At 32.0% G+C, this 10577-nt stretch overlaps 1 protein-coding gene across 1 annotated transcript; it reads left to right on the plus strand.

The window, feature by feature from the left end:
• Nucleotides 1-749: 749 nt before the first annotated feature.
• Nucleotides 750-10311, plus strand: LOC111507565 (uncharacterized). Its single transcript, XM_023162898.2, has 5 exons — nt 750-1030; nt 1100-1613; nt 2366-2469; nt 2529-2676; nt 9896-10311. Exons 1-5 carry the CDS (start codon nt 899-901, stop codon nt 10108-10110), a joined length of 1113 nt encoding a protein of 370 aa, XP_023018666.2. The 5' UTR covers nt 750-898; the 3' UTR covers nt 10111-10311.
• Nucleotides 10312-10577: the final 266 nt, after the last annotated feature.

A 10577-nucleotide genomic window follows, 5' to 3' on the forward strand; every position in this document is an offset into this window, starting at 1 on the left:
ATAACAACGATTATGGACATCATCGTTGGGTATATAAAACCTTATGAGGATATTCATATGATGTCGAGAAATTGGTCCCCAGGTTCAAGAATAACTTCATACAAATCTCATTCGAAATATGATGTAATTCAACTATTTTCTATATAATTAATTGATTTTATATTGGTTTTTATGTAAACAAGGATAAATCACAAAAATTTTCTTTTTTTTCAAGGTCTTCAAAGTGCTTCAACTTAGTTGTCTAGTTGTGACATCTCTTTTCTGAATACAGAATCACTTCGACTCGAAAGTTAAAAATAGAAAATTTCAAGAAAATATTCTGAGAAGGATCATAACTTATCTTATAACTGGTCAAGTACATTGGAATAAAAGCATTGTCCATATATTTGAATCCTTAGACAATGATAAAAGTATGAATTTATCACCAAAAACATCTTAGCGATTTTCATTAAGAAAGTCGTCCATTGTGATACCGATGGAGGATACGGCCATGTAAAAATAAAATTTGAGTTTTTGCTATTTACAGAAGTGTAGTATGTATAAAGATAAAGACGTCCTTTTATCTTTATACCATTGTCTAATGATTTTAGACAATGATGAAGCCTTTGTATTTACACTAACCTATTATACAAAGATGAAGTTATTCTAGAGGTGGCATCTAATGTGTAATAGACAAAGCAATTAAATATGTTTTTCTAGGGATTTTTCAACGTCAAATGTTACTAATGAGTGACAAAAAATTCAACATGCCATTTGACATGATATTCATTTTGACATTTATAATAAAATGTCAAATTTACCAGCAAAATTTAGATAATTCTTATTCAGTACTTATTATATAACAAAATTATATGTGAAATGATTGGATATTGAATTCTGTTAAAATTCAGTAGAAATCATGACAAAAGTATGTCGAATGTGTTTACAAAAATTACAGAGAGGTTCCAAATATTTCAATATCAATGCTGTCGAGTCATTCACGGGATTTATGCCCTACCGAGATCAATTAACCACTTGCATCCCAGAAATGGTTTGTATTCTTGTTGGTTTACATTTTGAATTTTTGATGATTTGAAAATTTAAGAGTTTTTCATTCTAGGCTTTGGATCTCATACCCAATCCAGTTATATGTAATACATGTCGAACAGCTCTCAAGTCGGCCTATGATTTCAAGTCTCGCTGCCTGATTATTGAAAGGAAAATTCAGCAATACATCGAAGGTCAATCTGATACAGAAGAAATAAACTATGACCTGTCTAGAATACCTGCCACTGATTTACCCCCATTAAACAGATATCCATTTTTGCAAAACGAATTTGAACAAGAAGAGAGAACACAGATCTCAGAAGAAACAAAAATACTTATTCAGAAAGAAGTAACTTTACCTAGAACAGGAGAAATTGAAATTGTTCATGTGCGAGGTCGAAAAAGAAAACCTTTCACTGAAGAAACTAAATCATTGAATTGTACAAGATGTGGTATGAATTTTCCTGATGTTCGTAAATTGTTATTGCACAAAGCTGTGCACGGAGATGATTTTGTTTGCAATTTTTGCAACATGACTTTCAAGAGTTTACAGTATTTGCGGAAACACAACAATATCTGTTCAAAATGTGAGTTTACCAGCGTTTACATTAATGGGTAGTTCGTAAATCATATTTGAACTTTTTGTTTGATTTTAATAAGAATAAATTAAATCATTCATAAACTTCGTGAAAGTGATTCTTATGCTTCATAAAATAAATTTAGTATACTTCAATTTAAAATTTTTCTGTCATAAGTTTTGTTTCATTTTTTAGACACAACAGTCTAAAAATATAATACTTATGTAGAATAGTAAGATAAAAATTTGGATTGGTGATCATAGTATTATGACAAACAATTATAAGATAGACCAGTGAGAGACTTTCCTGAGGAGACCAATATCTTGTGGTCCCTTAATAGATTTTAAATGAGCATTAGCAAGTTTATCAACTGTACATCTATTACTGAGGTCATCGGCACAATTTTCAAGTTTACAATTGATAAATAATTAAGTACATAAGTAGTTGAATATTTTATTGGAATAGTACTTTTATTTGTTAAATCCTGAATATAGAATTTTTCATAGTTTACCAAACCACAATAATAGTTTCATCATTTACGAGCTTCTTCAGTCATTTATAATTCTATCAGTCACACCTAAAATTTTCGAAGTGTTTCCTTTTTTAAAAAGTTTTTCTCAGTCCAGAACTATTGTTCTTCATAAAGTGTTATTAGTATATATAGTATTAGTATAGATTTTATTCAGAAGAGTCAACACTTGTGAATATTTTATTTTTCATGTTGTTTTTGCATAGAAAATATTTAATGGTTATGATTTCAGCATCAAATTCAACTGAACCAACGTCCTCAATTTTAACAAGGAGACCTCATTTACCAACAAAAGCAAAAAATCATTTGAAACGCTGGCTCTTTCGTCACACAGATGTGAGTTTTGATAGTTACAAACTTTTTCTCCTGTTTGAGTCCATCATTAATTTTTGCAGCATCCATACCCAACAGATCATGAGAAACAAATGCTCATGCAGGAAACTAACCTATCTTTGCTTCAAGTTGAGAATTGGTTTATTAACGCCAGGAGGAGAATTCTACAGGATTTAACAAAACTGAAAAAACTGAAAGGAGGCGATCATGGTAATGTTTAATGGATTAAGCTGATATCATCCTTCAAATACCATCCTTCATACCATCTTACACAGGCATTATCATACATAATTCCTCCACACACCCATTCCGGCATAAAGTTGCTGCATTCAATAGTATGCTTCACAGACTATTGAATGTTCCACTCTTTGTGAGTAATTTCCAGAGATAGCTGGGTTTGATCAAACAAATCGCTGTCAACAATGGTTATAAGGTAGATATTATAGACTCCATTCTTTCCACAAAACTACAAATGCAAGCCATGGACCAGGTCTACCCAAATTCAAGATGCGATAACGTTAGTTGTCGCATCTTGCGGGAAATATTATTAGTTGGTTCACCCAAACATTGTCATGTCATATATATATATATATATATATATATATATATATATATATATATATATATATATATACCGGGTGTCAACGAATCTATTAGACAAGTCATAACTTCTAGACTATTAGGTGTATCAAAACGAGATTTGGTACAGATAAATGGTATGTGGAGAGGAGAGTTTTCACATATTTTTTACTTTCCGGTCACTTCCGGTTTCAGCGGAAATGGCTCCGGTTCTGAATTTTTAAATGAAACACCCTGTATATTGTAACATTTTTGGATTTCTGAGACAATTCTGGATCAGAAACTGACATTTCCGGAAGTTTTTCAGCCTACTTGATTTTTCCAGAGTCACTTTTAAAATTGCATCTAGGTGGCCATGATCGGACGTAAACTAATCTATGGACCTCAGGTGATATCAGAAAATTGCAATAGCGGAGTTTTAGTGACTAGTGTGTTGAATATGAATGGGACAAGTTTACAAAATAACATTTTCGTGTCTAACTATTATTTTTCAAATGGCGACCATTTTTTGACAAGCATTTTCCGAAAAAAGGATTTTTTGACAAATCTAACGATACTAATTTATTTGCGATTGGATTACAAATAAGAACATAAATTAAATATTACTGAGGAAAATACTCGATACAAATTCATTTACTTTTGTCAAGGGTGCCATGGATAGGAATGATGCATAATATTTTGCAGTTATTTCCATCAAGTCCACTTTGGAGAACAAAACGCTCACCTAGGTTATGACAGTGACATAAGCTTTATGAGCAGAAAGTAGAAGTTTCTCTTGATTTTCATTAATTTTAGTTTAATTTTTCGTCGAAATAATGTATACTCAAAGTGAAAAAGTGGATATGTTGTTATTGTTTGGAGAATGCCACAGAAATTCAAGGAAAGCTGCTGAGTTGTATGCTCAGAGATATCCCAATCGGCAACACCCATCTCATCAGTATTTTCCCTATGTTGAGAGTCGTTTTAGGCAAGAGGGAAATCGAGACACAGAACAGAGGTTTGTCATAAATGAGGAGACAGATTAACGTTCTTGCTATGGTAGAAGTTGACAAAACGGTTTCTTTAAGAGAAATTAGTAGAGAAATGCAGATAAGTCACGAATCAGCAAGAAAAATACTGAAAAAGCACGGATATCGAGCATTTAAATATCAGTTACATCAACATTTGTATGCTGACGACGGCAATAGAAGAGTAGTATTTTGTGATTGGTTGCTTCAAAATCATAGAGTTAACCCAAATTTTATCAAATTCATTCTATTTTCCGACGAATCACGGTTTACAAATAATGGCATGTTTAATAAGCAGAATTGTCGGTACTGGGCCCAACAAAATCAACATGCAATGAGAGAGGGCAATTTTCAAGAAAGGTTTGGCGTCAATGTCTGGGCTGGTATCGTTGGAAACAGAATAATTGGTCCAATATTGTTTCAAGGTCAGTTAACAGGGGTTAGATACTTGGGTTTTCTTCAAAATGAAATCTAGGATCATCTTAATGATATGCCTTTAGAAGTTTTACGGCAAATTTACTTCCAGCAAGATGGAGCACCACCCCATAATAGCAGAGACGTACTTGATTTTTTAATAGAGCATTTTAATAATAGAGTTATTGTAACCAACGGTCCAGTACGGTGGCCTGCCCGCTCACCGGATCTGACTGTGTTAGATTTCTTCATTTGGGGATATGTAAAAGAAAGGGTCTACTATGCAACAGCCCCAGCCACTCTCGAAATCTTAGAAGAAAGGATTCAACAGGCATTTAGAAGTATATCGCCTCAAATGTTACAAAACGTGTTGAGAGAAACAATTGAACGAGCTGAAATGTGTCTTGAACAAGGAGGGATGCACTTTGAAAATTTACTATAGTGGAATTTTCAAGAACTTAGGATATTGCAAAAAATCTAAGTGCATCGCTGAAATTATTAGTTAAATTTGTTAAATTTGTTGATCCAATCGCAAATAAATTAGTAACGTTAGATTCGTCAAAAAATCCTTTTTTCGGAAATTGCTTGTCAAAAAATGGTCGCCATTTGAAAAATAATAGTTAGACACGAAAATGTTATTTTGTAAACTTGTCTCATTCATATTCAACACACTAGTCACTAAAACTCCGCTATTGCAATTTTCTGATATCACCTGAGGTCCATAGATTAGTTTACGTCCGATCATGGCCACCTAGATGCAATTTTAAAAGTGACTCTGAAAAAATCAAGTAGGCTGAAAAACTTCCGGAAATGTCAGTTTCTGATCCAGAATTGTCTCAGAAATCCAAAAATGTTATAATATACAGGGTGTTCCATTTAAAAATTCAGAACCGGAGCCATTTCCGCTGAAACCGGAAGTGACCGGAAAGTGAAAAATATGTGAAAACATTCCTCTCCACATACCATTCAACTATACCAAATCTCATTTCAATTCTCCTAATAGTCTAGAAATTATGACTTGTCTAATAGATTCGTTGACACGGTATATATATATATATATATATATATATATATATATATATATATATATATATATATATATAGATCGAAATAAATCAAACACGAAATATCAAGTAAGACTTACCATAATATATTAGTGAAGACTAATCTAAACCGACTAACCTGTTTTTGAGGTAAGTGTGCTCAAACGCACATACAAACAAAATTCTAGAAATCATTGTTTTGCGTTCTATTGTGGTAAAAATTACCTTCAATAATAGTTTTTCTCATAGTTTTTATGTACAGATAGAGATCAGTTACACTTTTAGTATACGAAGGTCCTGTCTATTCTCAATGAATTTATTTCACTTGTTATTGCCAGCAAACCAGTTTGATCTTCCTCTTGAAGATGATCACTTGGTTATCGAAACACGTGTGATGTATTGAAATAACGGTTTGGTGTTGGGAAAAAACTTCAGTAATATTATCTACATTCTCCTGTTGAAGTCCGTAAAACACTTTAAAATTTTCCACAGATGTAGTGGATATGGCCGAATTATGAGCACTCTCCCTCAGGATACTTCCCTGTTCTCAAATTTTTGATTTTTCACAAATCCTGAATCAGATGAATGTCACTTTACCATTATTGTGAATGTTTTTTGAACTCACCTAAAACGCCGATTTCATTATCGCCATCACATTCAGTAACTGTACATTTTCTTTTGGAGGGTTTTTCAAAAGATCCATAATTTCGTAAACTAGTTTCGATATGTTGAAAATATCTATAATTAGGTTGTCGTCGTTCAGAATGCAATTCCTGATACATTAACAGAGATTGGGTAGCATTTCTCAAACAAAAAGCATATCCACTTTTTCGTCATTGGAAAAATCATGCTTTCCCCTTAAAATCGCTCACCAAATTGAATAACTGTCTTATTTTGTTTTTGCCAATTAACTTGACATTCACATTCATGTATTTCATGACTTACTTCAAAAAAAGACATTATCGCTTATCATATTTCCCCTGAATATCATCTATGACTTTTTTGAAGTATTTTCATTACTTAATTCTTGTTGATATACTCATTTTCTGAACAGAAATATTTGGCAACTACAAATTTTCAAGAAACCTTTCGAACTTATGAAATATTGGTTTTGAGACAAACATTATTGTTTTTCTCTTTTTCAAGACAACCCTGACAGAAATCTATTTGGATTTCACAGAATATAAATATATATAGGATCTCAATGAACGACATCACCGAAAGAACTCTGTTTGGATTTCAGTAACATTTGGAAATTCGAGCTCTTAATAAAAATACAGTGACTACCAAAATGTTTAAAAAATATACAGGTTCGTATTTAAAAAATATATTGATTATGTACTTTAATGAACGAAACGTCGCATTGGAAAATGGGCTGAACCAGATTATGAAAAACATTAAATGAAGCAAAAAATTCCTTTGTCATTTTTTGATGTTATTGAAAATGGAGGCGGTAGAGCAAAAAAATAAAATCTGTCATTTTCAGTTTTTTGCAAATATCTCAGAAATGGTTGGTGATTTTATCGATCTGAGAATACCATTATGTTGCATTCTTAAAAAGTCAACTTTTGTTTTATTTACCCGTCTATGTAGGACCTCCGTTTCCGAGAAAGCAATAGTGGTATCAGCTAAAAATTGAATTTCAGATATTTTGCATAATTTTATAGTTTATTAGTATTTTCAATTTATAAAAAAAAACAAAAAAAGTATATGATGAAAGAATTATCAGAAATGATGAAAATATAAAGCATTATTCACAATAAGTATTTTATGGATTTTTCAATCTCTATGATCTTCGTCTTTAAAATCCGATATCTCTTAATATAATCAATGCTTGTATTCAATATCAACACCATTATTATCATCGGCAGCTTCCACGGTATCTTCCTCTGCGAAAACAAATAAAATAATTAAAATAGGAATAGCTGTCAATTTATCAAAATAATATAAAGTGAACGTAAAATACCTGATTCTTTTTTAAACGATTCACTGACGAAAACAGGTAATTGGTCTTCATCAAACCAGTTGAATTGATACTGGCTGTCTTCCCACTTCCATCCTTTTTTTTCTGGACTGAAAGTATTTATTTGTTTCTTGTAAACATTATTCCAGAGGCTAGCAATGTAATTTATTTACCGGAACTGTTGCTGAAGCTCAGCTTTGCATGGTGGTAAGCTGCTGGCATCAAAGTTTTTAACATTTTTCCGGTTGAACTCTTCATTTACGTCGGAAACATTACATGTGTTAATGAATTAAGCAAGGCTGCATCAGCATCAGCATCAATAATTCCTGTCACAAATGATGAATTCAAAATGACAACATACACGTGGGGGTGTTTGGCACCTACGATTGGTCTGGCAGCTTACAAAATATATTAAAATATCCCCCTGAGTATCATAGATGAAAATCAATTCTCAGATTGTAAATTAGGTTTTTTGCTGTCGATATTTAAAGTTTCTGGGAATAAAAACTGCCAACAGGGTGTCTGGCAGTATTAAATTCAAATTGTTTACAGTATTCCCTACAATATATGGAAGAATCATTCCTCACACTGTTAAAGAGAGTACAAGTTTTACTTACCTGTCAGAAAATAAGTTAGGGGGGCCTGAGATCTTAGTCTATAACCTCTTCCTTTTCAACTGAGCAATCTGTTTTGTTGTGACTCAAATATCTAGGGACCTGCCACTTTTTGCAATTTAACTTGTACTGGTTCATCCAAATATTGAATTGATAAGTGTGTAAGGCGCCCTAAAATGGTTTTGTCTCTCGTAGGCCAACCAATAGACGAAGTGATTCAAGAATATTTATAACTCATTAATTCATAACTCATTCAGGTCTTGTGTAAATTGGTTGAAATATGACGATTATATCTGTGCAAAGCCGCCGAGGCAGCGGTGTTTTCCATGCGAAACCGGGACGTTAGGCCCCCTTTTCACGGCAGCTTTTCTTTGAGATTTTTTCCTGAGAATTTGTTTTCGCCAATATTCCTCAAATTGCTTGCTGATTTCATTTTTGGAACAAAAAAGTGATTAAAGTTAATTGCAGCCTTATTGATGTGTGATTGAGTGGAAAATAGCATTCTGCTAAACTCCGCTACATAGATTAAAGACCTTTTTTTTTAAAAAAAATGCTGTTTTCTAGATACTCCTGATATGAATGGCACACAGGAATTCTGTATTTTATGGATTTATTGGCTTTCACTGAATTTGGTCCATAAATTACATCGACATAATTCTCTTGATTGGGAGCTAGAGTTTTCCTTATCATGTTCCTCAGTGTAGAGATCAGAAAAGAATGGTTGAAATGAAATAAAATTTTTAGAATTTTCAATTGTTACCGAAATACCTATATAAATATATCCAATACTTCTTTTTTTTAAATATCGCCTGACCTAATCAATTTGTGCAAAAATTTCAGAGGGCTCTAGTACTTTCGAATATAGACAAAATTTAACCATTCTCCTTATCTTTGAATTTGGTAAGGTCGCAAAACAGCTCTCAATTGAACAAAATTGTTTTCAGAGTACTGCTCAATATCTGCAAATGTTTTGATGAGCAAAATAAAATTTTACCGTTTTAAATAATTTTTTTTTTAACTATTCATTTACGCCAAAATAGTCATGAAATATTTTGTTTAACTTTCAATACGAACCATTTTTTATATTATTCACTTCAACAAGAAATTTCTTAAACTACTGTTTGTGAAAAAAAATTTATGGAACTTTTTCATAGTTCTTTCATAATGTTTATTTCAAAAATACTTTTGACAGTAAACAAAACCTGCTCTCCAAGTAGAAAATACAATTATTCCTGAACTGAACTGTTGAATATGTTTTTTCTGATATTTTCAGTTGTTTAGGAAATATGAATAAAAATAATTTTTTCCAATTTTCTTCAAAAATTGTTTTCTGCACATCAAGGCACTCTATAAGAGAATAAAATTTCGTTTAAGAGGTAATTGATACCGAAAATTTGGACACGATAGTCGATTTTTCAAAAAAATGTTCCCCAAGGCAACTAGAGGTTAATTTCTTCAAATAAATGAGGACTAAGAATTCCATAGAGTTTGACAGCTATGATGTTTGATATTGAACCATTTCAATGTGTATGACTGAAGTCCTCTTTCAAAATTGTATATTGACAAATCCCATAGGTAACTACCCACCTGTTCATATTATGTTAGAATTGTAGGATGCTTTTCAGGAACTATGAAATGAATATTCCTAAATATTGTAGTATGAAAATATTTTCGTAGTATATAATTATTAAAAAATTTTTGGTTCGGTTTACGTTTGGTCAGAAATCAACTTCTAGCGTACTATCCCTCTCTTGTTTAAAATATTGTTGAGTTTGTCAGAAAACTTGAAGTTAATAATTCTTGTTTCAGATGATATAAATGAATGCGCTATAGGTCTGGAAATGGAGTTGGAAGAAATAGTTACCTCAGAGTCTCCTCCCCTTGCTGGGGAATCAATATTAGATCCATTAGAAGAAGTGAACTTACCTGCTCCATCGAATGTAATGATCAAAGAAGATCCTGATGTAGACGAAGAGAGTTTGGATATATCTGAGGTTAAAACTGAGTTAGTCGATGACCGGTAATTCAGTCTCAAAATCGTTGAAAGTAAACAACTGATTTGATTGTTCATAGGAGTTTCACAAAAATATTGAATTACTCAGCTATCCTGTTGATTCAATTTTTAGTTTTTTGATCAAAGTAATGTTTTTATTTACAAATTGTTTAATCTGTAAATTCGTAAAAGATTGGTGTATTGAATATTATTATTATGGGTATTATGGTTATGGGAGAAGCTTCCTAAAAGTATTTGAGTTTCGATTGATCATTCTGATGAATATAAAACATTAATATGCCAACTGAGAAATGCGGAATATCATATAAACAAAATATTCCAATGTTGAAAAAAAATCTCGTTCATGACTCTTCTATTGGAACATTTTGAAAATCAAAACCATTATACTCCAAGTATAAAAACAGAAATTTCGGAAAATGGTTTTCTGGCTTCATTTTTCGAAGGATTCGAGAATAAATTGCACGTCCACTTTGCCAC

This window comes from Leptinotarsa decemlineata, unplaced genomic scaffold (assembly GCF_025532065.1).
Source record: "Leptinotarsa decemlineata unplaced genomic scaffold, Ldec_3_MD MMD2_P_RNA_scaffold_9, whole genome shotgun sequence".
NCBI lineage: Eukaryota > Metazoa > Arthropoda > Insecta > Coleoptera > Chrysomelidae > Leptinotarsa > Leptinotarsa decemlineata.